At 46.3% G+C, this 25678-nt stretch overlaps 8 protein-coding genes across 8 annotated transcripts; 3 read left to right on the plus strand and 5 right to left on the minus strand.

Annotated features, from left to right (window-relative positions):
- Positions 1-5236: 5236 nt before the first annotated feature.
- CPAR01_07608 (PaxU) lies at positions 5237-6115 on the plus strand (the record flags this gene model as incomplete). The annotated part of the gene is made up of 1 exon (XM_060491877.1): positions 5237-6115. One exon carries the CDS (start codon positions 5237-5239, stop codon positions 6113-6115), a length of 879 nt encoding a protein of 292 aa, XP_060348247.1.
- Positions 6116-6414: 299 nt separating this feature from the next.
- Positions 6415-7575, minus strand: CPAR01_07609 (methyltransferase domain-containing protein; the record flags this gene model as incomplete). Its single annotated transcript, XM_060491878.1, has 3 exons — positions 6415-6423; positions 6790-7426; positions 7505-7575. 3 exons carry the CDS (start codon positions 7573-7575, stop codon positions 6415-6417), a joined length of 717 nt encoding a protein of 238 aa, XP_060348248.1.
- Positions 7576-8648: 1073 nt separating this feature from the next.
- CPAR01_07610 (uncharacterized protein) lies at positions 8649-11424 on the minus strand (the record flags this gene model as incomplete). Its single annotated transcript, XM_060491879.1, has 2 exons — positions 8649-11064; positions 11144-11424. 2 exons carry the CDS (start codon positions 11422-11424, stop codon positions 8649-8651), a joined length of 2697 nt encoding a protein of 898 aa, XP_060348249.1.
- Positions 11425-16305: 4881 nt separating this feature from the next.
- CPAR01_07611 (uncharacterized protein) lies at positions 16306-16674 on the minus strand (the record flags this gene model as incomplete). Its single annotated transcript, XM_060491880.1, has 1 exon — positions 16306-16674. One exon carries the CDS (start codon positions 16672-16674, stop codon positions 16306-16308), a length of 369 nt encoding a protein of 122 aa, XP_060348250.1.
- Positions 16328-16612, plus strand: CPAR01_07612 (uncharacterized protein; the record flags this gene model as incomplete). Its single annotated transcript, XM_060491881.1, has 1 exon — positions 16328-16612. The coding sequence occupies one exon, from the start codon at positions 16328-16330 to the stop codon at positions 16610-16612; it is 285 nt and encodes a 94-aa protein (XP_060348251.1).
- A 444-nt stretch (positions 16675-17118) lies between the features above and the next one.
- CPAR01_07613 (potassium transport protein 1) lies at positions 17119-19593 on the minus strand (the record flags this gene model as incomplete). The annotated part of the gene is made up of 3 exons (XM_060491882.1): positions 17119-17913; positions 17975-18099; positions 18159-19593. 3 exons carry the CDS (start codon positions 19591-19593, stop codon positions 17119-17121), a joined length of 2355 nt encoding a protein of 784 aa, XP_060348252.1.
- A 1422-nt stretch (positions 19594-21015) lies between these two features.
- Positions 21016-21564, minus strand: CPAR01_07614 (aspartate aminotransferase; the record flags this gene model as incomplete). Its single annotated transcript, XM_060491883.1, has 2 exons — positions 21016-21477; positions 21532-21564. The coding sequence occupies 2 exons, from the start codon at positions 21562-21564 to the stop codon at positions 21016-21018; spliced, it is 495 nt and encodes a 164-aa protein (XP_060348253.1).
- Positions 21565-22194: 630 nt separating this feature from the next.
- CPAR01_07615 (uncharacterized protein) lies at positions 22195-23094 on the plus strand (the record flags this gene model as incomplete). The annotated part of the gene is made up of 4 exons (XM_060491884.1): positions 22195-22340; positions 22373-22613; positions 22724-22783; positions 22819-23094. 4 exons carry the CDS (start codon positions 22195-22197, stop codon positions 23092-23094), a joined length of 723 nt encoding a protein of 240 aa, XP_060348254.1.
- Between the last annotated feature and the right edge of the window lie 2584 nt (positions 23095-25678).

A 25678-nucleotide genomic window follows, 5' to 3' on the forward strand; every position in this document is an offset into this window, starting at 1 on the left:
GGGGAATAGAAAGTTGCGAGGTTGGGCGCGCCGAGAGAGGAACGGAGATGGCAAATGTGCGAGAGAGAGAGAGAGAAAGAGAGAAGCGGAAGAGAAAAAGAAGATCCGACGGGAGCAGAAGAAGAAGACAAAGTTGAAGAGGGGACTTGGAGTGGATGCAATGGGTACGTATTGTTGGGTGGAAATACAGCGGCGGAGATATGTACCGACCACGTACCTTTTCTTCGGTTTGCAATTCGATTCTCAGGAGGAAGTGACGATGTCCAAATGAACCGGGCTGCCCAGAAGGAGCGTAAGCAGGGGGGGAAGGGGGGAAGGAACCTTAAGGCGCCCAATCAAAGTATGAGCCAGGAGCGGTGCAACCCTAACCCTAACCCTAACCCTAACCCTAACCCTAACCCTAACCCTAACCCTAACCCTAATATTAGGTCCTCTTTTTTTAAACTTAAGGAGTTACTCCCTTGTACTAGCTAGGAGTCTTTATTTAATTCGTCCTTCGAGGAGGCGAAGTATATTTTTTATAATAGGGTCTATTTTAACTTTCTCCTTTATATTCTTATAAATTTAAGAGAGTATTATAATATATTCGATATTATTTTTTTTAAGAGTATAGGGTTAGTAGGCGGGTATTTCTTTTTTTTTTATTATTACCGCTAGGGTCCTAATAGATAATATAGTATTATATCTAGATCGTCCTATATTCTTAGGTTATTTTGGGTACTATCCTATTTATTCCTTACTATCTTAGTAAGTAAGATAGTTATTATCGTAGTAGGCTATCTACGAGAGTTACTTATAGGGGGCTTTTTTACTTATAATATTAGCTCGTTTTTTTAAAATAGGTTAGTATTAGATACGCTTAGGTTATTAGTAATCTCTAGCTATATATCCTAGCTTATTATAGTTATAGTATTTAAAGTCCTTTTTTTATTACGGTTCTTTACGCTTCGTAATATTAAGATCTATAGGTCTATCGTATTATTTATAAAACGTGCTCTATTATTATTAGTTTCTTAAGTTATTTTAGTAATTATTTAGTAATTTACCGTAGCTCTAGTATCTTCTATTAGAATTAGCTTAAAGGCGTCGTACCTCTCCCTTTTTTTTACGTCGTTTATATAATTAAGTATTAATCTTAATAATAAGCTCGACGTACTATAGGAATTCTATTAGTATTTCTATTTTGCTAAGTTCGTCCTTAATTTTATCTTTTAGTCCTTAATAGAACGAAAAGATACGGGTTTCCTTAGTAAAATTAAGTTATACTATAAGCCTCCTAAACTTAGTAGCGTAGTACGAAGCGGACTTAGTTTATTAAAGATTAGCTAGGTCTCTCTTAGCTTATCGCTTTTTATTAGGGTCTTAGAATAGGGATTCGAGGGCGCTCTAGAATCCTATTATATTATTAAAAATATTCGTAGTTTCCTTTTTATAATAAGGTAAATAACCGTTATTACTAAGGAATTCTTTTTAAAAGGGTTCGAACTACTCTAGGGCTCGTCCTCTAAAGAAGGTTACTATATAAATAACTCGTTCGGTCTTATTATAGAAGTTAGTAGTATAGAACGTTTAGTAGGTTCTAATTTAAATTAAGAATCCTTTAAGACGTTTAGTAGTTTTATTAAAAGTAGTAGGTATATTAAGCTTAAGTTTTTTTTACCCGTCCGTAGGAGTCTTAATAATACTAATAGCGGCCCGGAGGGTTCTAACTTTTTGTTCTAAGTCGTTTACTTCTTTTTTCTTAATTCCTAAGTTAGTTATAGCTTCGTTAACTATATTTTAGAGAGTAGCGATATTTTTATTATTTTTAGTTAGAGTTATAGCTATTTAAGTAGAGTTATTATTAAAGAGCTCCGCGAGTTCTTTATTCTACTTATTATTTTTTTTAACGGTACGTTACATTTTTTTATAATCTACCTTTTTAAGAACCGTATTATTATTAAAGTCGTAGGTAATATTAAGTATCTTATTATCCTCGACCCTAGCTAGCTTACTAGCTAAGTCGATAGGTTACTTAGAGTTAGATAAAGGGGTGCTTAGGGTTTTAGAAAATATCGTTATTCGTTTTATTACTTAATAAGTCTCGTAGTATTAACTTACTAAATAGGAGTAATTAAAGTATTATAGCTAGCTAGTCGTAGTAAGTATATTAGTAAAAGTTAAGGCTACGAGTACTAAGTAAATAGTATCGTAGTTATAAATAGCTTCCCTAAAACTATATTTATAAGTTATAAGGTAGGTAAGGCTTTAGTAATTAATTATAGTCTTATTAGAAGGGGTTCTTAATAAAAATAGCTAAAAGCGATCGTAAGATCTAATACTAAGTTAATTATTAAAGAAGCTATAGGAAGTTTATCCTTAAGCCCGGCTTAAGTTTATGCTATATATAAGTTCGATTATAAATATATCCTTTATTAGTAATTACTTTTATTTATTAGGTAATCGCTTAGTAAATACTAGTGAGCGCTTACTTAGGGTAATTATAGTAATTACCTTATTACGTAATTACCGTTTCTTATCTATACGTAACTTATTTATAGTTCTTCTATTCTATAGGAGTTACCCTATGTTCCTATATTTTTATATATATAGTATGCTATAGCCGCCGCAAGCCTGCGGGGCGGGCCCTAGTCTTAGTTATATATATTAGGTCGTAATAAAAGTAGCGATATTTTCGTTATTTTTAATTAAAGTTACGGCTATTTAAATAAAATTATTATTAAAAAGCTCTGCGAGTTCTTTATTCCGCTTATTACTTTTTTTAATAGTATATTATATTTTTTTATAATTTACTTTTTTAAGAACCGTATTATTATTAGAGTTATAAATAATATTAAGTATTTTATTATCCTCGACCCTAGCTAGCTCGCTAGCTAAGTTGATAGGTTATTTAAAGTTAGATAAAGGGGTACTTAGGGTCTTAAAAAATATCGTCGTTCGTTTTATTACTTAGTAAGTCTCGTAAGGTTAACTTATTAAATAAGAGTAATTAAAATATTATAGCTAGTTTATTATAGTAAATATATTAATAAAAGTTAAGGCTATAAGTACTAAATAAATAGTATCGTAGTCGTAAATAGCTTCCCTAAAGCTATATTTATAAGTTATAAAATAGGTAAGGCTTTAGTAATTAATTATAATCTTATTAAAAGGGGTTCTTAATAAAAATAGCTAAAAGCGATTATAAGATTTAATATTAAGTTAATTACTAAAGAAGTTATAAGAAGTCTATCCTTAAACCTAGCTTAAGTTTATATTATATATAAGTCTCGTTCTTAAATATATCTTTTATAATATTCCTATTTACTATTATTTAACTATTTACTAAACGGTCGTCCGTCCTATTTATTTACGATCGTCCGTCCTACTTATTTATAGGTATCCGTTCCTTATCTTATTATATAATCGTAGTTATATAACTTATTTATAGTTCTTTTATCCCAAGAGGAGTTACCCTAAGTTCGTATTTCTATATATATAATATAGTAGCCGCTATAAGTCCCGTGGGGCGGGGCCCTAGCTTTATTATACGTATTAGGTCGTAATAGTATATTAATAAAAGTTAAAGCTACGAGTACTAAGTAAATAGTATTATAATTATAAATAGCTTTCTTAAAGCTATATTTATAAGTTAAAAAGGTAAGTAAGGCTTTAGTAATTAATTATAATCTTATTAAAAAAAGTTCTTAGTAAAAATAGTTAAAAGTAATCGTAAGATTTAATATTAAGTTAATTATTAAAGAAGCTATAGGAAGTCTATCCTTAAGCCCGGCTTAAGTCTATACTATATATAAGTCTTGTTTTTAAATATATCTTTTATTTATATATTATTTTAACGGGCCCTATATTTTAAATATACGGACCCCGTATAAAAAAAGAACGGGGTCTGTATCCTTAGTATACGGACCTTTTTATCTCTTATTATTACGTAACTTATCTTATAGTTCTTTTATTTTATAGGAATTACTCTATGTTCCGTATTTTTATATATATAGTATACCGTAGCTATTATAAGCCTGCGGGGTGGGCCCTAGTCTTAGTTATATATATTAGGTTATAATACTTACCCCCGCTATGAAATTTCTACCCTCGAAAACTTAAATATAATCGCTTTAGAAAAGTTAAATATGTTTATAAAAAACAGCGACGGACCAATCAGGCGAATCATCGCCTCGTATGCTCTCTTTTATAGCGTCAAAAGGGTGGCCTCAAGTAGCTCTCTTTTGTTTAACTTCTTAGGATCTTACGTTTGGAGCACGGTATCCCTCTAAGTAACGTAGTGGAGATGAGACGCCTCCAGTCAGACATTCAAATTGGGCGTGACATCTGCCAGCCGTGTCCCGACTGGGAGCTGGATTGATAGGCGCTTCTTTGTGTGCTGCTTATTAGAGCTCGACCTTGTTGCTTATACCTGCCTCGATCTACGGCCAATTATTCCCATTCGACAAACCGAACGCCGATGGCACTAGCCACTGATGTTGATTTAATGCAATACTACTGAGGTCCATTGGTCAAAAGGTGATTGTTGTACTTGATTTGGGGATTTTCTTCCATCTCGGTCCGAACGGAGTTCTTTCTTACATCTCCCCATCATCTAACAAATCCTGGCCTGTATATGTAGTTACCAAAGTAGTGATTGTAAGCGGTCAAATTTCATAAGCGAGGGCATTCCTGGTTCTGTCACAACCGTTCCCTACGAGACATCTCGATGCCCGCAGTGCGACTATACGATAGAAGCATATGCGGAATGATAAGCGGTTTGATTGGTCCGTCGTTTCTCTTTCTGCAAACATCGTTGCGCTCCTAAGATACAACCCAACAAAGCGACTAAGTCATTGCCTTCCAAACCTTAGGGAGACCAAAGCCGTACCAGGGCAAGGGCCTACGCACTCCCTTGGATAGCGAAAATGCTAATACTGAAGCCGAAAACTGTCCCAAACAGACTTAGATATCTACCTGAAGGTTGTCTACGAGGGATTCAGCATAACGCTAACGATTCGCTAGCAAGGCTCATTAAAGCAAAGGTGTGGGTGCGAGAGTTACCGAAGAGGCGCTGAGACCTCGGCATTTCATTTTGAACAATTTATTATCCTCATCACGCCCTACAGATTATTACCTGTTCCCCTCGTTGACCGATTCCCAGCTCAAGGCCCTATCAGTCATCAATCAGATCGCAGCGATGGCCGACACCGAGACAGACATCCGAGAGTCCCAAACGTTAGCTAAAGCGACCAAAATGTTCACCAAGCTCTCAGATCAGGTTTATCTCTTCCCTGCGCCAGAGCGAAGTCTTGGCGGAAAAACCGATGAGCAACATGGACCAGACCTAATACTTGTTTATGGCTGGGGCGACGGCCGTCTCAAGCACGTAGCGAAATTTGCCGATGGCTTTCGGGTCCTGTTTCCGAGATCTGAGATCATAGTCGTTCTCGCACCAATGTTCAAAGCATTACTTTCAAGCCAGAAACAGCGGATTAGCTGCGTACAGCCAATTGTCCACGCGGCATTGCGGCTCAATTCTGAAGGTCATCCGCCGGCGAATGACCCATCTATTCTAGTCCATGTGCTTTCAAACACGGGATGCCTGTACTTCACGGCCACACTTGAAGCATACAAAAACGCCTTCGGTCATGTAATGCCACATTCTTTGCTGGTCATGGATTCCGCGCCTGGATCTGTGGACCACGACATCAATAATATCGGGAAATTAGCGAATGCGATGGCCATTGATGCCGGGGCCAAAGTTCCGTTACCTCTACAAGTCACCAAAGTCATGTGCATCATGACTCTCTATTTCGTACGCGCGATAGAGCTGGCTCATTCACGCGAGAACCTACTTCTTGTCTCCATCAAAATGGCAAACGACGAGGCGTTTGAAACGAAACTCGCACAACGTCTGTATATATACTCTAAAGAGGACCGACTTACTGCGTGGGAGGCTGTAGAGAAGCACGCGAACGAGGCAAAGGCACTCGGCTACAGGGTCAACAGTAGCTTGTGTGAGGGGAGTGGGCACGTTGGGCACATGCGAAAGTGGCCTGGGAAATATTGGACCATGATCAGGAAGGGCTGGCAGGACGCGGTTGGGGCTTTGGCAGTAAAAGCTCGTCTATAACATTCGGGCGCGCAATTTGGAATAAATATCACCCAATAGACATCCTTCTTCCATCGACAAACATCCAGCTACCATTAGTAGACCCTATTATCAAAAGTTTGGTTGTAAGAATGAGTTGGTATTGAGATGGGAGTAAGTTAGATACAAGAAGACGAAACTGAGAAAGGAGAATGGGTGAGTCAACAACCTTCAGTAATGGCCATCACGCAGCAAGTTACAACCCCCCCACACCCCCTCTACCCCTCCCTTTCTTCTGTCAACGAAGCCTCTCAGCAGATGAAATATTCAAGAAACTATTGCTAGATTTCCTGTGGTTCTTACGTACTGAATACAAATTTCCTCCTCGGGCTCACATTAGCTTTGTATTCACAACGGTTGGCAGCACTCAAGGACTCTCGTCAACTTAATTATCTTCATTTCTCAACTCTGGTAAACACATCAGCCCCACACAGCTCCGAGGGAACCTCACGCCTTCCGGCTTAGTGGATTATAGACTTCCTCCCAATTGTGACTGTGTACTTCAAAAAGATTCCCTCCTCCTCTGACGAGGTTCTGAGACACTCCTCGGTTAGCTCAGAAATTTGGTCATCAGAATAACGACCGCTCTTGCTCAAAATCCGCCGGATCAACTCAGGGAATGTTTTGGGCACGGCGCTCTGCACGTAGCGACCAACAGCCATACTTGAGGCCGACTTTTCCGATGGAACCATTGAAAATTCGTAGCAACGTGTGCTGAGTACTTCAAAACCCGCACCCTCCATGCGTTCCACCAGGTGATCCGCAGCGCAAATATCCAACCCTACGATGGCTGACTCCTCCAACACTGCGCGATGCCATGCCCAGTTATCACTCAACTTTGTAAATGTTCCCTGTCGATAGTATTCCCATGAACAGTCTTGATGCTCAACAATTCCTCCAGGTTTAAGCAAATCATTCACTCGTTTGAAGTAACCGGGCCAGTCGTCAATGGCCAGGAACAGCATGCGCCCAAAAACGTAGTCAAAGCTCCCATTGGATAGCCCACGCTTATCTTCACCATCCAAGAAATTACCTTGAATGAAAGTGACATTCTTTGGTGCTGCGGCTTTAGTTGGTTCCGGGACCGAAGACAGATCGATGCCGTAAACTTGTTCGGAGAGCGGAACCTGTTTCGCAAGTTGGAGAGTCGCGACACCTGTACCACAGCCTACATCGAGCATCTTGGGGGAGCTCGGGAGGAGTCGTAGGTCAAAAAGGAAAGGTCTTCCCCCAATCATTTCCTCGATAGCAGACGCCTGCTTGTCAAGTCGAGACTGTTCTTGGGCGCTGTGACTTTTAACGTCCGCATAGAAGTGAAACGGTCGATGCAGGGCGGGTGCAGAGCGGATGTAGAGCGAGTGCAGAACTTACTCATTTGGTAGCACGTACGGAGAAGATGCGTTGTGATAAGTACGAGCTGGGTAGGTCGTGTGAGTCGCCATGATGACTGAGTGATGGTCCGAGGTGGCTATCGAATAGTATTGATGAAGGTATTTTACCTGCGGAGAACGTGGGATTCCAAGAGGGTTATAATTCACTAGTGGGTGATATTATGCTCGAGGCTGTAATTTCCCTTGTTCTGGACCTGGAGCCTTTTAATGTTTGTGACTTCTAGGCCGCCAAATACTCATCGATACCCGTAGCAAAATCTCCTTGTCTTGTCATGCCTAGCCGCAGCAAACGTTGTTTGTTCTAAGATTGGTCAGAGATCAATTTCCGTTCGTGGTAGAAGAGGTTGCTTTTAGCAAACCTTCCGCTCGTCTAGCGATCTCCTTTTGCGCCAGACTAACTAATTGCAGTATAATATGTCGCGACTAGACAAGACGGTATATCGACGGAAGCAAAGTTGTTATTGATTGCCGAAGCTAAACATGTGGCTCAAGGAAATAACGAGGCTAATGAGAGGTTCCAAGGGAGTTGAAAGGAAAAATGGTTGACTGGTATGGTCAGTCAAAATGTGGTAGGAGACAAATGCTGACAAGCTCCGAGCCGAACTTAGAAAGCTCTACTTACTGTAAGCAGCTCGGCAAGACTTAGAGTAACACATACCCTCAGCGACTTTGGCTCAATGCAGTCTGAATTATGACGAGGACTTTCCCAAGAACGTGAAAATCCCTCGTATGAGGCCGCATCTCGATTGTCCCTCATAATTTCCAACTTTGCTACTCCTCGCTGATGTCTGCTCTCATCCGTACGCGGTGCTCTTCTCGGCGCTATCCAACGCAGTGACAATGTTGCTAAACTGAACGAAGTGGTTGTTAGAATAGTGCTGCTCTTAACTCTCTCGTTGGCGGTCTGCTTCCGGTCTGCTACCCGTGTCCCTTATGAAGTCCGACTGGAACCCTTTTTGCCTCTTCCCCTAAATCGGACACCTGAGAAAACTCCACCCTTTTCCCCATTCCTTTTAGTAGAAGATTATGTTAGTATCCGTATCACAGGGTGTTTTATGTAACAATATATGAGTTGGTTATTAGAATACTAGATGACTGATAAATAAAACCCGACGTAGTCGAGATTAAGCGAAAGACACGACAACCCTACCCGGCGTAGAATCAATCAGAGTTAAAGTTGCGGTCACAACCTTATTACTCAGAAAGCTAGAACCACCGCCACCTCCGGCTGGTGTACGCTGAACTGTTAAGTTATATCTGTAGTAGCCTGTCGCTCCGCTACCTCCGCCGCGGTAGCCTCCGCCACCCGCACCAGAACCATCGTTAAAGTCACCACCCGCGCCAGCGATACCGTTTCCACCAATTGAACCGCTTCCAGCGTTCCCATTCGCAAAGGTCCCCAAGCCGGTCCACACACCGCCAGCCCCGGGTGCGATCTGAGAGCCCGGAGAGCCTCCGTTGGAGGTGGACGTCACAGCACCAGTACCTGCTAGTGTAATATTGGCAGAGACACCCTTGTCCCCGGCATTGTTTGTTCCGCCAGCGAATTTGGAGTCCAACTGGGAAGCCCCGCCGTCAAGGTTGGAGGATAGGATAGTGCTGCCTCCGCCTCCGCCAGCGACCACAAGGAGATCCTGGCCGAGATAAAGAGCGGAAGCACCACCACCTCCACCACCGTTATTGGAAGCAGATCCACCGTTGCCGTACTGACTGAGACCAGCCCCTCCGACAGCACCTCTCGTACCTTGGCCACCTTGACCACCGGCGACTAAAGAAACTGATTGACCTGGGGTGACGGGTATGGAGCCGCTGATTGATGCACCTTTGCCGCCTGTGAGACCGCCTCCACCGCCGCCGCCGCCACCACCCGTAACAATGAATCGCATAACAGTAGCGCAAGTCGGGACAGTGACTGCGCCTATCGCACCTGAAGGACTGCCTGCGGAGACTGTGCTCGTCAGGGAGACTACACACGAGATTGTGGATGTTGTCGAAGTGGAAGTGTCAGTTTTCGTAGAGACAAGGGTGGTGGAAGAAGTCGATGATGCAGACGAAGTTGTAGTGCTTGGTGTCACTAAAGTGATGAAGCTGGTGGTTCCAGCAAGATCTGTTGGCATGATTGTAGAAGCTCCCGTCTGAGTGCCGGTCGACGTCACAGTCGTCAGAGCACCCGTGACGGGAGGCACGATTGACAGGACAGTGGTCGTGCCGAAGGGGTCGGCCCGGGGCGAGGTCGTCACGCCCGTTTGTGTGCCGATTGAGACGACAGTTGTTAGCGTGCCCTTGACCGGAGGCACGAAGGTAATGACGCTTGTGGTCCCAGCAGGTTCCGTGGGAACAATAGTAGTGACTCCAGTCTGTGTGGCTGTCGAATTAAGCGTGGTGATGAAACCTAAACGCGGAACAAATGTGATGACCGTAGTAGGGCCACCACCGGGTCCTGGCGGAACAGTGGTCAAACCGGTCGTGCTAGCTGTCCAAGTGATCACAGTCACTTGTGATTGTGGCGGAGGGCCAGTCACTGAAATACCGGGTAGCGAGTTGCTGGATGGTGGCGATATGGTCGAAGACGATGTAGGAATGGGGTTGATTGTTGTAAGAATGCCTGTCACTAAAGTAACTACAGTTGATGGTCCTTCTGGGCTTCCAGCAATCGTAGTCAATCCGTTGGTGCTGCCCATGGACGGCGAGCCAGTCGCAATCGTGACAATCGTAGTCGGGCCTTCTAGTCTACTAGGAGTCTGAGTGATCAGGCCGGTTGAGACTCCTGTCGATGTGACGGTTACAAACGAAACGCCGGCGACGGAAGTGAGATCTATTGTCGGATCTCCGGCTATTCCAGGGGACAAGGTTGTCAGACTGGTAGTGATATTGCCACGACCGATGGGTGTTGGGACGATGATAATGACTGTAGTCGGATCTCCGGGACGACCAGGAGTGCGAATAAGGAGGCCTGTACTCGTACCGGTCGACGTAACAGTCGTGAATCCTCCCGGAGGGGGCACGATAGTGACTACAGTATCCGGATCGCCGGGTCGGCTTGTCGTTAAGGTCGACAGACCCGTCTGGCCGAGCTGAGTTCCAGTTGATGTAGCGGCCACCGAGCCTCCCGTTCGCGGCGGCACGAAGACGATCAGGGTGCCAATGCCATCAGTCTCGGAGGGCGGCAAAGTCAGGGTCGACGAAAACGTCCCGGGAGCTGTGATCGTCGTGTAGGGTCCTTTAAAAGGAAGCCTTCTTGTCTTTGGCGTAGGCGTGAGGATAAGGGCCGTTCCGGTGCGGTCGCTGCCACCTGGGGAGACGGTCAAAGTCGTCAAGGTTGACCCTGGATGGGGGGCTCTGGCTGTTGTGAAGCTTCCACTATTCTGAGAGTTCGACCCTGGTAGCCAAGTCTTACTGGACTCGAGAGGAGAGCAGACGTACTTTGTACCAGTGGCTTGGCCACTTTGCGGAGGGATAATAATAGTTGTTGGCTGAGATCCCGCAAGAATATTCGCAGTGACCGTAATACAGGGCCCGTTGTAAGGGGACTCGGTATTGCTGAATGACAAAGCATCAGCACCATTCTGATTACAGAAGGGGATAACCATTGGTATTAGATTTTGATTAGACCACTTACACAGCAGAGCTGTACGTTACAGTAGTCGCGGTAAGGAAGTTAGACTCGACCACAGTCGGAGCATTGGTGACCTCGAAAGTTGTACCAGCCACTTTGAAGACCGTCGTTGAAGTAAGAGAAGTGCTGAGATAGAGCGGGATATAGTGAACGATTTCGATGGGCTGAATAGTGGTTGGAACAGCCTCTGGTCCAGTGGTGGGACAACCCACGCTTGCCAGTCCAGGCCATGGGAGACTGGACATAGTGCTTAAGATTGTAGTCAGAAGCGAAGTGCGCCTCATCTTGGTGTTGCTTGGTTCTTCGGGGGACGAAGCTGGGTGCGTTGAAAGATGCGTAGCTCCGAGATCTAAGATGAGACTTGGGAATGGAAGGCCGGTAAGATGTGAGGGTTCTAAGGATTGGTTTTGTGGGAATTCGAGCCCTTGTTCGTATCCGAAGTCCTGAGGAATGTCCGCTTACAGGTTTGGAATGGTTACACGGCGTCATGGGCATTCGAACACAAACGCGGCTTCTCCTCGATTCCTTACTCGGCTTGCTGAGTCGTCGGTAGCTCTCACTATCGACACCATGCAGATCCATGATCAACTCCGAAGCAGCAGATCTGTTCAATGGATGAGCTAAAAATTGTGTTTTCTCCGCCACTATGGCGCGACAAAATCTGGTCTAAGATCCAAAGTTCCTTCTTGTCAGTCTATTACTACAGTTGCACCCCGCGCCGAGACTTTTTCATGTTGAGTGCTTACCGCTCATGAATGTTTCACAAAAGCAGCCGGTGGGGGGATTCCATCTAAGTGGATATGCGACGACATCACGGCGGCAAGTCAGTGTCCTGAAGTGCTAGGGTAATAGTGATGGATAATGGATGAAAAAGACAAAAGTTTGGGTCTCTTTAGGCTGTTCACCAAGCATTTACACCGCTATACCAAAATCGATACTTCAATGATCTGAAGTCTGTTTGAATCCAAACTTCTGTTTGCATCCTCTTTCAGCTAAGATTGAATCAGTCAACCTTACCAAAGTCTTGAAGAAGGAGAGCTAGATCAAGATGACCGCTGCTTGAGGCTGCCCTCTCGGCATGTTCTATCAGTCCTATCAGTAGTCAGGTCCCAAGGCAGAAAACAAGCATATGCGAGGTGATGACCCGCTCGACTGATCCGTCGCTTCTCTTTCTGCAAACATGCTCGCCCTCATGACAGAGCCATTACATCCAAGCCCCCGAGGATATCAAAAATCATACCGGGGTAAAGGTTGCTGATTCCCAAAAGCAGGCCTGCTGACTCCCGAAGACAGCGGGGATGATAATACTGAAGCCGAAACCCGTCCCTGAAAGGCCCATTTCTTCACCTGAACATTGCCTGCATGTGGTTCAGCACAACGCTAAGAAGATCTAGGCAGAATAAGCTAGGCCGATCAGGGGCCGGGCGCCGTTCTTCTTGACTTGACTTGACTGCAAGAGTGATTCAGGCCATTCGCTTGCGCATACCCCAAATTCCTACAAAAAGTTAGTAAATATAAGATAATCTTCAGTTCATAATAATAGTTTCATGCGCTCCACTCTCAGAAAGTCCCTCTCTAGAGTAACATCAGGAATCATGATCGCCTCCAACTAACCTTTTGGCGCTATCACGTCCCACCCGCAACTTGCCCCTTACATGAAGAGGACCTCTTTCTTGCTGCGTCTGCCTTTCGCACTTGCTGTGACGCCTCACGTCCATCCATATCTAAAGATGTGCGATGTATCCATCGCATTCTCCGCCATAAAAAAGACTGTTCTGCTACCACAGCAGACGATTTTTCTTTTCTGGAAAACTCCAGGCCGGACTGTGCCATCCCTAACGCTGGTGCGGGGGGACATTGTCCCGCAGCCCCGCAGGTCATGAAGAGCCAGGCTCTAGGAAGCAGTCCTCCCATTAAGCAACCGTCTGATGGCACTGCATCCAGTGGGTCCAATGGCAATTTGCTGGACATAGCAATATCTTCCTCGGCGGGCTCTGATAAGCCTACTTTCGTATCGACATTATCCATGCATCGGGTGATTGGGTTTAAATAGAATGGCATCTGTATCATGGGAAGCACGGGAGCAGTCGTGCTATCTCTGGGTCTGATCAATCCGAAGTCTATTCATCCTAATTCAAGGTGGTTGGCTCTGCGGCAGTATGCCACGGTGGCGGAGCACCTCATCGTCTCAAAACACCGTCGGGTCTTTTGACCAATTGAAAAGACTTGCTGGGGGGATTCCGCGAGCTTCCTCGCCCCTTCCCTCCCTCAGCAGTATATGTCTCAGATGGTCCTTTTTTTTAACAATCTCTTGGTTCCGCGAACTAACTATAAATTTGGAATAGCCGCCGTAAGCAGGCAGAGGTGATCTAGACGGGGATGCTTTCTTCATTCAGTCGTCAATCCATTACGTGTCACATTTTCATGGCAGTCATTATGAGACATCACTCCCTCACACCGGCTTAGACATATGGCGGCCTGGAGTTGAAACATTGCCATCAAAAGCAGAGTGCCCTGTATTGACCCTTGTCCGGAACGGGACTGGCTTACATCCGTATCTGCTCCACCCCTGCGCCGGTCCTCCGAGTTCAGGCATGTTGAGGGGACGACGACCGCAGGCGGCGGGCATTGAGCGCGCTCTGCCATGACTTGACAGTCCATCTATCTCCTCCACTCCCCCATTGTTGGTCAGTTTTGTCGCTTCGGTCCATCTCCCGCGGTCCACACCTCTTCCCAGATCCGTTTCTCTGCTCCATCCCTTCAGTGTTTCGTGCCAGCAAAAGCGTGCAACCACCTGCCCTCGGTCTGTCATGGACGTAAGATGTTGTCCGGCAAACTATGCCAGGACCCGTCTTGAGGTGTTTCTGTACCTATTCCGGGCCCGATCGAGAAGCTGTGCGGGCGTGCGTTCAAAGAGTAGCCGTAGAAAAAGTGCCGTTTACCTACCCTTGCGAATACAGGCATCGATAAAGTCAACATTCTCCACATTAACGTTGAATCATGCTCTGCCACCATCTCTAGGCTGCCGTCAACTCCAAACTAACACTCGCTTCCCCGCAGCGACCGGCCACGACTTTCATCCGAACCCCCACTCTTCCATATATGAACCACGACTTCTTTTACAACGAGCCGCAATGGACCATTGACAACAGCCCAAAGCCAGAGTTTCTACTTCAAATTGTCGTATCCTGTCCCCTGGACCTCCATGCTCTGAAGAATCGAAGTAGGCACATTAGCCCGATTTTCGCAGCCGGTTGCAACGTGTGGGAATGAGTGATGTGGTGGGCAGACCAGACAGGGGTTGACTAGTTACGCCCTACATCTTTCGATCGAACAAACGACAAGCGGCCGTCACTGGCCTGTTGATAAGCCCATAGTTGAAGGTGATGCGTAAGTCAGATCCTTCATACTTGAACAGATTATGACGAGCTTAATGCTGGGTTTTGGTAAACGCGCACGAGCGATTGGAAAACGCCGATAGACGACCTTAGCCAACCAGGCCAACCACCCTGGTCGTATGAGTCGGACGAAAATATGGTAACGGAGGGAGGGTTGCATGGGACTTATCCTAGCGATGCGAATACGCGATACCAGTAGACTTCTCCAGTTATCTGATTGCGCGGCCCAGGCTTCTATGACACCCGCGGAATCAACGCGAAAGGTAGCGAGGGCTCGATGCGCATGTTGACATGTCTCTCGACGTGTCGGACATTCAACTGGCAAGGGAGAAAAGCTTTATTACGGGTAGTCTTTCGTATTGCATTGTCGCCTCTTTTGCAAGTGTATATTTCACGTACACTGAAAAATTCTCGACAATAGTGAGAGAACGTGCCAGAGTCCGCGTTGGCTAAGATAGTCTACTACTAGAGTCGGTTCCACAGGGTGTCGCCCCAGATTCGCTTGAAAATGCCATCGCAAATATTTAGTTTCGGACCAGTGAATGAGTGACACAGACATTATGCAGTATGCAGGTTGTCACTTGTTCGAAAACCGAACTTCGATTTGTGTAACCTAGGACCTGAGTCCGTAGGGTTTTGTGACTTGAGGTACAACCTCTTCTTGACACACCCACCCATCTTGCCTGTTGTGAACCGTGCGATGAGTACTACAACATGACAAACTCGGTGACATGCCAACCGGTCATATGGAGAAAAATGATATTATTGCCGATCTCGACTAGATGACGAGCTTGCCCATGCAGGACAGAGTACATTCGATTCTCAGCCGCCCGGTGAAGACCAGCTGCATAATTGATCTCGCCTCGTGTATCCGGATGCGGCAAACGTGTCGCGGGGATAAGGATCTCTAAGAATGCCCAGAGAGTCGTTGGCCTTATCTTCTCGGCAGGGAACACGGTAAAGGCATGTCTGTGGCTATTCTCAGTCTACCCGAGATGAAATGCCTAGCTCAGAATGTTGCCCCCATCTTGGTACGGTCTGTACCGCTCTCACGAGGATAATGGCACTAAGGGGGATTCATCGCGAGCTTGCTTACTCGTGCGCCAACCCCTCACGTCAGGACTTGGCATTGTGCTTCCCGTCGAATTCTAAGTCGCAGCTGCCATTCTTAACAGAAGCAAGCACTGTTGAAACCATTCCCACGAGACGTGCTCATGGAAACCTGTGTGAACGCGAGCTGCTTGACCAATGCTTCACTATGACTAATGCTTCACTAGAGGTATAAATCAGGCTAGCGAGAGGATCCTGATATAAGGGGATCATCCGCTCATTATTAAAATTCTTTCAATGACCATTCATTCATTCATCATAGTCGTCAATACACATCCAATGACCCCTGCCTGCCTAACTACTGCTCAATATGTATCTAGGTTCGCTCTAGGAGCAATAAATGCATTCGAAGGTCTAGACTGATTCGTTGGTCGGCTGATTGGTCTGTGCAGTCGGAGTCAGTTCAGGTTTCGCGCAAATGTGGCCCGTGGATGATGGAGGGAGTCTCAACTGGCTGTCCACAGAGACTTTGCGTGGCCATTGTCAGCTCGGGCTACATCTGGCCCATAGAGTTCAAAGCATCTTCCTTTCAATTCGACGATCCGGTGCGCCACTTCTTTACCTCAAATCACAGCCCCTGAGCTATCCTGAAGCCCTACGATGTGTTGTTGGCATCACAACTCTCAAATCCAAACTCTGGGCCGCACGACCGCATTATCAGCAGAGAGTAACATAATCGATGTCTTTCAGCAGGCGACCTGCTACGAATCGTGGTCGAGTCACAAACCTTCCTGACGAGTACGATGAAGCCGATCGTTCAACGCTGCTAGCGTACAAGACCGAAATCACAGATGATAATGCCGGCACCGAAGCTGAACTTCCGGACGCTGGGAGAGCGCCCTTGCGTTCCGCTAGCTCGACTATCATCGACTTAAAACAGCCTCTCATCCAGGCTGAGAGAGCTGCTGCTGACCACGCCAGGCCGTGGTTTGGTATAATGGCGTCTGTCAAGGCTTTCTTTTGAAAGATCAACGACAACCTAGTCAATAACAGCTCGAATAACGCTCGTCTTGACTCTGCTAGCATGACGCCATGCGTGCAGCGGACCGTCACACGCTCTCATCAGGATCCGCGGTCTACACACGACGACGCAACAGTGACCGTGGCTGGCATTTTGGACGAATCCATATTTGTTACTCCACGCCCACACCACGACGCGACGTCTTCGTCGGATCATCTGGAGGAGCATCGTTCTATAAAATCCTTAAACTCAAACGAATTTTAGTTATTTAATATAATCAAATTGTAAATCGGGATGATAGAATTAAAAGGGTCCAGTTATTAATCTAAATAATTAACAACATAAATACCAAATAATTGAAATTCAATATTTTAAGAATTAAAAATATTCAATCCCAATGAGCTTCTTAAATACAAGCTAAACTTCTTATCAACTAGTACTCCATAGAGAAGTTTCGATTATTTTTTTATATAATTTATTAGATAAGAGCTTACCTCATGAAGGGTAATCTAGATATCTAATGTAGTCCGACTCCTACCTAAACTTCGTCTAATCTCAGCGTCCTCATTCTGTTTTCTAACATTGTCCCAGCCGGGCAGCTTGACGGCATGGTCTAGTGCGACCGGCAAGCCCCTATGCCTACCACGAATCATCATAATAATCATTACCAGCTTTGAACCTGTGTACCAGCCGCCCACGAAGCTGAATGAGTAATTTGGCAGTCCCATAGACAGTCCGATATTGGTATATCCCGACACGATTTCGAACAGGAAGTTGAATACGCTATAGGATCCTGGGTCCGCAATTGAATGAGACGTCTCGATAAGTGTGATTAAGAATAGAGAAAACGCAATGGCCCAGATATCGTGTGACAGCTGTCCTCGAAGGTGCTGCGACACGAGGCTTACGTGGCCCTCGAAAGCCGAGGTAGATCCTGACGCCTCGTTTGGGTCGTTGAAGTTAATAGCAGCAGACCGCTTCAGCCGGGGCCTCGCCGTTACGCCTACACCTTGGAAGTTATTCATCCTACTTTGGATCTGCTTGCCCACGAAGGAGGTGCCACGCCTGCCGATGGCGGCTATTTTCTTAATCGGCTTCGTAGAAATGCCCGACTTTTCTTGTGACGCGCCTGGTGCTGAGACTGCTGATCTTTCTAGGCCAAGGGTATGGCCAGACGTCGGTCGAGATAGGAGGGGCCCAAAGGTTGGCAGGAGCTCCTCTGCCGACTCGTCTGGAGTTGAGTTCAACTCCTCGGACTTTTCAGATTGTGTGGTGTAAATTCCCAGTGACCGTTCTTCGTACACCTTGAATTGAGTTAGTTTTGAGCGCAAGTCTCGACTAGACTCAAGAAGTAATGCCACTAACATTTGAGTTTCGCATGACGATGATCTCCGGGTACGCGGAAATATACATTACGATGACCCATAGGACAAGAACGTCGAAATAGAGGCTTGACACAGAAACAACTGCGAAGCCTGAGGAAGGAATGCCTATAGGCAAAACAGTCAGCCAATCTCTAGAATAGAATGGCATCGCCCTCATGACTTACTTAGTGCCTGAAATAGGGCCAGCCCGACTCGCTTTCCAAATGGGTATGCCTCGATAGCAGAGTTGTCAATGCTGAGAACCAATAGAAGGACCCAGTCCATAACAGCCATGGTGCTGAACATTGTGACAAACACCAGATTGGCCTTGGAAGGAAACATCATCATGTACAAACGACGAGGGTACTTCAGGATGAAGTCAAAAGCTTCCTTCCACACGGTGTATTCATCGCTGTCAACAGAGACTTTCAAGACCAGACTGCAGAAGTAAACAGTGGCTCTGAGGAACGCAGGAAACGCAGCGTTTCCGGCTAGAGAGAGGATGGTTACAATAGTTAAGACGAAGGCATCATTGTCAAAGGCTGTCACGCCTGCGTCGAGGAGCGTCATTCCAGCATTATTGAATGAAGAGATGGCTAAAAAAATGCCAGCCCACCAGGAATTTTGAGCGTTTACGGCTGTTATACTTTGGCTGTGCACGTACGACCAGGCGCCGAGCGTGATGGCCCCAAGGATCTGCCAGAGTATAAAGTAGATGCAGACAATGGTAAACAGAATCTTGAGGGCGCGATATTCGACTCCACCCAGGTATTCGCGCTGTTCTTCTGTGAGGTCGAAAAACTGGCCGTTCCTGCCGACGGACTCCTTGTTCTCGTGGATGAAAGTCTTGAAATCGAAGCTTTCTGAAACGGACTGGCGACTGTCGTCACGACTGAAAGGCCTCCTCCTCGTAGCGGTATTCGACTTGGGCGAGAGCGGCTCGGTGGAACTAGTGGAGAAGCCAAGCCTTTGGCCTTCTTCGATACGTTCCAGCATGCCGGATGGTCCAGACTCTTGCTGGTTTGTCTGGCTATGGCTCCGGCCGTGGCCCTGGGATGTCGATCCTGTCAACTGGAAGGCATCAGCCTCAGCCTGCCGCTCGTGTCTACTCTTCTTTTGCTTCCGCTTGGACCCCTTGAAGGATGACATCACAGGAAGGCCAATCATGGCTCCAGCCATGCCGACTATGGCGCCAGTCTTCTTTATCCTCCTGTTTCGTTCGGCCTCGACAATGTCCTCGAAACGCTTTTCAAAAACGCGAGCACGGAGCCAAATGGTGAAAATGGAGACGAATACAGGACTGCCAAGAACCATCATTAAGGCAATGATAGCCTGCTGGGCGGTAGTGAGTTTGCTGATGTCCATTGTGTTGAGTCCGGATGTGGTAAAGGCAGAGATGACGAGGAAAAGGCTGTCAATAAAGCTAATGCTATCAGCCGAGTGCGAAAGCCCGTGAAAGATGCCGGCAAAGATAAGCCCAGTGAATATGAAGTAGGCGTAGTGGGCTGTGATAAAGTTGACCGGAGGCAGGTATGGACGGACGGCAGCGCATGCTTCAGACATGTGGTCCGCCGTGACTGGATGGTCGACCTTGAACTTCTCCCAAAGTTGCCATGCCATCGTTGTCGATACTCGCTCCGAGGGCAGTAATGGTTTGCGTAAGTGACGCGAGCGGACAAAGACACGAGCAAGCTCACGACTGACTTCGTCGTGAGAGGTTGTCGTTACTTGATAGGAGAAAAAGGAAGGATTGACCTTGCAGGTGAGAAGTTTGGCCGGCAACCAAAGAGGAAGCGTTGCACTTCCCCCTGATCGACTCATGCGCAATGATGCCTGCTCTGGAATCATATCCGGTTGGCAGTCTGCAGGGGCGGCTTATCCCGGGCCCACCCGTTTTAAGAACAGCTCATTACCCGTGAACAGGGCTCAACGCACCACCTATTGGGCATTGGACAAGCTCACCGTTTCGCACTAATTATACCAACCATCCTGGTTAATTGTGTCTCTTCTTCAAGAGCTGTCAACAGCATCTTTTTTTTCTATCCTCTACAGTGAGCCAGTCCCTCGTGTAGAAATTCGTATCCTTCCTCTATACGACTGGGCATTGCCTGTGCCGTGTGTTCAGGTTCAATAGATTGATACTAACCTCCTTCAGAAGTGAAGACATTGCGACCGATTCAAAGGAAAATACCAGGATATTGTGATCTAGCCAAATTACATGCATTCGCTTGTCATTCATCCGGGTCAAAACCCGTTGAAATTTCCCTCTTCATCCGATAGAAGCCAGGGTTATGTTGCTGTAGCCATTCGAAATGAAACTTGAGACCACCTCCAAGCCGTCTTTAAGCCGTTGAGATGGCATGCCAAGACCAATGCGGATCCATCCTGCATATTCCTTCCCAAAGCAGGTTCCTGGAACCAAGAGGACCCCTTCCTTCTCATGAAGTACTTTGCACAAGGACAAATCGTCCACAAGTCTGTCACCTCGCGTGAACTTCATGAATCCCAAGGCCGCTCCTACCGGTGCCACCCAACTGCACACATCCGAATGATGATCAATAAAGGCCTGCACGATGAGTTTGTTCCGCTTTGCTTGCGAAATATTCTGCTGAACGATAGAAGCAGAGCGTTTTGAGTCCAGCGCAAAATCTGCGACATGTTCGTCTAATTGACTTGTGGCGATGAGGCAATAAGCACGAGCGTTAACACAAAGGTCAATGATGTCTTGGCTTGCCGACGCAAGCCAGCCGATGCGAATTCCCGCAAGAGAATAGCTTTTTGACAATGCACTGGTTGCTATGGATTTTTCATAGCCTAGGGAGATGATAGAAGGCGGTGTTAGACTTTCGCTAGAAGAAGATGGGTAAAAAATTGGCCGGTAAATCTCGTCGCTGAAGACAATGATAGAGTGTTTTCGGGCTATGTCGATGATTTTAAGCAGCGCCGCCTCAGATAGAACTGTGCCCAGAGGATTGAGAGGATTGCTTTGATGCAATACCAAGTATTAGCTCGGCTCTGTGCCTCTCTTAGATTGAGGGGAACTCACTTGATGACTATCATTTTGGTATTTAATTTGATAAGTCCTTCCAGCTCATCAAAGTCGAAGTTCCACTCGTTTTGGGGGTCGGCCTTCCAGAAGCTTACTTCTGCGCCCAACGACCCAGGAACAGCCTGAAGCTGAGGATAGCCAGGAGAAGGTACGATGACATGATCTCCAGGTCCAATCAAAGCATAGAAGACAATGAAATTGGCAAGTGACCCGCTGGCAGTGGTCAACACTTTTTCAAAGGACAAGTCCTCCGAATAGAGGTTTGCAATTTTGGATCGCAAGGAGGCGAGACCGGAGAAATCTGCGGGATAATCAAGAGGTTGAGATCGAAAAGAGGAGAGGAAGTCGTCGCAGTTCTCTTGGCCGGGAACAGCTTCAAGATCTGAGATAGATGCCGGATGCGCTGAGGTATGAGCAAGGTTGTGGCGGGTTGACGTTGATCGCTCCGCGAGCCACTAAGATAAACGATGAGTGCCGTTGCTTTCGATTGGAAACACAAAGACACTTACATGATCCACTGCGAAAAGTTCGAGCTTGACCATGATTCTACGATTCGATACCAGGAATGGGCGCAAAGAGAGGAGCAGGAAGAGGTGCAGGGCAAAGGTAATGAACAATATTTAGGAAATGATCAAGCGATTAAAACAGGCCACAGAATTTTAATGCAAGTTGACTGGTATATATTTCTTTATATAAAGTCCTTCCTAGGGAGATGGCGAGTGTGCTCTGCTTGCATATATTAAGGCGCGCCCTTTTTCCAGCCCCGTGGGGCGCGCCCTTCTTGAGACCAGACATACGGGCCTCGTATATCATCAGGGCGCTAAGATCGCCTGACGATTATTAGTGGGCTTCTTGACATCCTTCAATTACTGTAGGCTGTGGGCATGATAGTGACCCGCGGGGCAAAAGCTCACCAGAGAAAATTTGTTTCTTTTTCATCAAGAAACTTCAAGCCACTATCAGATCCCCAGCATATCAAGTTAAGGACTTTTCGGCTCGACTGGCGCCGAAATCTCAAACTTGGGCGGGACGCGGCTCTTTGAATAAATAAAAAAGCAGCTTTAATCATGACTCTGCAAGAGAACAGTTGTCTTGTCTATGAACATTTCGCTAAATTCCTTTTTTCCAGAGCAGTTTATAATAGTTCCTCTTAACCGTGACAATAAACTATAATGCGGACAATTCTTGATTCGGCGGCAGATGCTTTCGGCTGCACACCTCTCGTGCGCCTAGATCGAATCGCGTCTGCTCTCGGCCTCGATGGAACGATTTTTGCTGAACTTGGCTATCTGGATCCTGGTGATTCGAAAAGGGCCGTGTCGCGTTCGGCATCATAGAAGAAGCGTAAAGGTTGAGCACACTCAAGCCCGGCCAGCCAATTGCTGAGCTTACGAGTAGCAACGCGGGCACTGAGCTTTCGATTGTTTGCGCCAACAAAGGCTACAGATTCTTCGCTGCCATGCACAAGGGACTTTATTGGACGTGCCGCAAGATGGCCGCACTGGGCGCTGAGGTTTTGCTCATTTACCAAATGCTAGACTCGGTACCTAGAGAGGTTTCGAGACCTTATCTGCAACCTGTGGGAGAAAAGGTAAGACAGATCGAAATCAAGCTCAGGGCGTTCCGTGCCGACAAGTGGTTTACTCGCGACGGAAATTGGTAGACCCATTACAACGGAACTGGGACGGAGCTTTGGGACAGAGCAATGGCAATCTTGATGGGTTCGTTGATTACGTCGGCTTAGGAGGCGCATCTGCTTGTGTGACAAAACGACTCAGGGCACTGAACCCATCCAGCAATGCTTCACTGTCGAACCTCACGAAGCAGCCGTCTTGGCTGATCAGCCTGTTTCTCGACCAGTGCATCCTATTCAGGGAAAAGACTATGTGATGACTAGCGTGATTGCGCGCAAGGAGGGATTATCTGGAGGGTTCTCCCGCGGCGCGAACATAAGCGCGGCTTTTGAATTGCTCAAGGGGCCCGTGCAAGGGTTGACGGCTTCAATCGTAATTTGCAACTCAGGTCAAAAGTACCTGTCAACCAATCTTTGGGCTGCTTTATCAAAGAAATGATGTACAGCTAGCTATTCTCTGCGAAATACGCGGGAAAAAACTAAGGAAGGCCATTCTCGCCCTAGGAACATCTCTTTGCTAAGTTCGACGCCAGTTGCACGCTTTTCTGTTCTCTTGTTCACCTGAGTCGATTTGACATGATTATCTCGCATCATCCTCGGTGATAGGCAAATATGTCACGAAACAGGAATGCTATCGCTTTGTCCCGTGCTACTCCGCGTGAACCTCACATTCGCTCAGCATACAGACTGCTCTCTTTTCTTCGACTTAGATGAGTTGATTCAATCCACTTTGAACCCGCTCCATGTGCCCATTTCTGCGTTCCATAACTCTTGACAAAAGAGTTGCTGGTGACGTTGCCAGCCTGACTGGAAGTAAGTGGACCATACAGTAAGGTAGCCACGTGCTATCAGTACCCTAAGTAGAATTCATACTGAGAGCAACATCGCGCGGCCCTCAAACGGATTGTCTGTCCTTTGTACATTGTCGCAAGTTGGACAAATGCACCACACACCTATGGCACCATTCGTTCCTAGCAAAAGTGGCTAAGCTCTGAGAAATGGCTGCCCATTCACAACAGCCACGAATGGCCACTTAAGCGTGATTCATTTTGAGCGAAGAATGTATCATGTGGCTAGCTGAACACAATATCTCTAAAGCCCCGCCTCAAGAGAAGACCTGGAGAACGTTCTTTGACTGTTATCTCAAGAAAGCTAACAACGATTAGAATTTGACCCCCTGTAAGACTTAGCGTTCTCAATGCTGGAGGCCTGGATATTGTCAACAAGCTAGGGAATGCATTTCCCCTCATGCGTTAAATGGAGCACAAAATCTACCTTAATGCGGAAACCAAAGAGCAATAAGAAGTTGCATTCTCCTCAACAAGCCTTGTCTCGCACAGTGCAGTTGATGGTTGTACTACATTCGCTATTACTTTCCCTATTCGAATTGTATTTTAAGGATACACCGAGCTTCGTTTATGGGCTTAAGTTGTGGAGTCTGAGGATTTCAACCGTCTCGGGACGCTTCAAAAGGTTGACAAGCCATTGGAGAAAGTACCTATTGACGAATGTTGGCCACCTAGCTGAAATCCTAGAAACTCAACGCCAAAAGCTGATCAATCAGCACGGCTATTTCAGGCTTTGGGGCTGCATATTTCAATAACGGGCCCATCGGAAACCTGCATGCCTCTCACCGGTATTGGAACAGAAAATGTCAACGCCACTGCACCCAGTCTATACGCCCAGAGAGAAAGAGTTTCCTTTGCCTGACAAGGCAGCATGCCTCGATATTACTATCTGGCTGTTCGGATGGATCATCGAGCCCGAAAAAGAACTGCGCTAGGCCATTCCCTTCCTCAATCCCGATCATCAAATGATGCAAGGCTCCGACTTTGCAGCAGAGGAGTCTACAGGCTTCACGCGGGCAAAGACCAAGGCTCATTTCTGCTATTCCCACTCATGGACTCGTGACTTAGGGACACAAAGGACTTACGTGTGTTGAATCATGGTTTGTTTATCTAACTTTGAGAATACGCCCAACTTCGGTATCAGAAGAGCTTAAGCTCTCAATCTAGTCACTAAACTCCAGCAGCTCTGACGTCGATGCTTTCAGATGGCATGGTCCATGCATGTTACTGTTCACATCCGCTCAATCGGAGATCAACGGCCACAGTTGATGTTCCAGGATGTGATGCCATTCCCAAAGAGATCGTCGAAATGAGGAGTCTCCCAGGTTCCATCTTGGTGTAAGGCTTGGAAAGAGTACACTGGTACTTGCGACGGCTCAGTCGAAGTTGCAGAGCCGTTGGTCTTTTCATTTCTATTCAGTCCAAGCGTGTGTCTAGCACTTCGAGGAAGCGTTGCTCCAAACTCGCACCCTGTTGTGACGGTAGATGAGCCGGGATCGCCCAGAGCCTGAAAGCCCATGAGCGTAACCGGAGCTGTCGGGGTGGGATCTCCGGAAGTAAAAGATTCTTCATTTCGTTTTCTTGCGCCTGTAGCATACTGTAACCTTTTTACCGCGTTCTGGATGACTATCATCAATATATGAAGAGCTCTTGTTGTAGCTGGCTCCCAAAAACTCTTGAAGCAGTAGGAAAGACTCATATGAGGGCAAAGTCTGCAGGCAAGGATCACTCTGTTATATTTTACATAATACAGATATAAAGAGCTATTATCGCGTTGATAAAATAGGGATGAAACCATTTGGTAGGAAGATTAGTGCTGTGACCAATGGGAAGTTCAAGTACAGTCAAAGATACGGGAGACAGTGGCAAACAACCTGAGCTTCTTAAAACGATTGGTGTCGATCATTGTATTTACAAGCTGGGTAATAGAGCGGGCAGCGGCTGAGTACAGTATCCCATAACTTTTCATTCTCGTGACCATCGAAATCATGGAACAGATCAGAAGTCTTGAGGTAATTCAAATTTAGTCTCAACTTGGATAGCACTGAACGTTGAGGGGGAACATGCACACTGAGCCGCAATACCAGGCACCAAGACTCGGCATCACCTTGTTTCTGAGGTTCACCTGGAGGAAATTGGAGTCTATACGAGGTACATGAGGGTCAGGCAAATGGA

This window comes from Colletotrichum paranaense (genome assembly GCF_030867605.1).
Source record: "Colletotrichum paranaense strain IMI 384185 chromosome Unknown Scaffold_6.1, whole genome shotgun sequence".
In the NCBI taxonomy this organism is placed as follows: domain Eukaryota; kingdom Fungi; phylum Ascomycota; class Sordariomycetes; order Glomerellales; family Glomerellaceae; genus Colletotrichum; species Colletotrichum paranaense.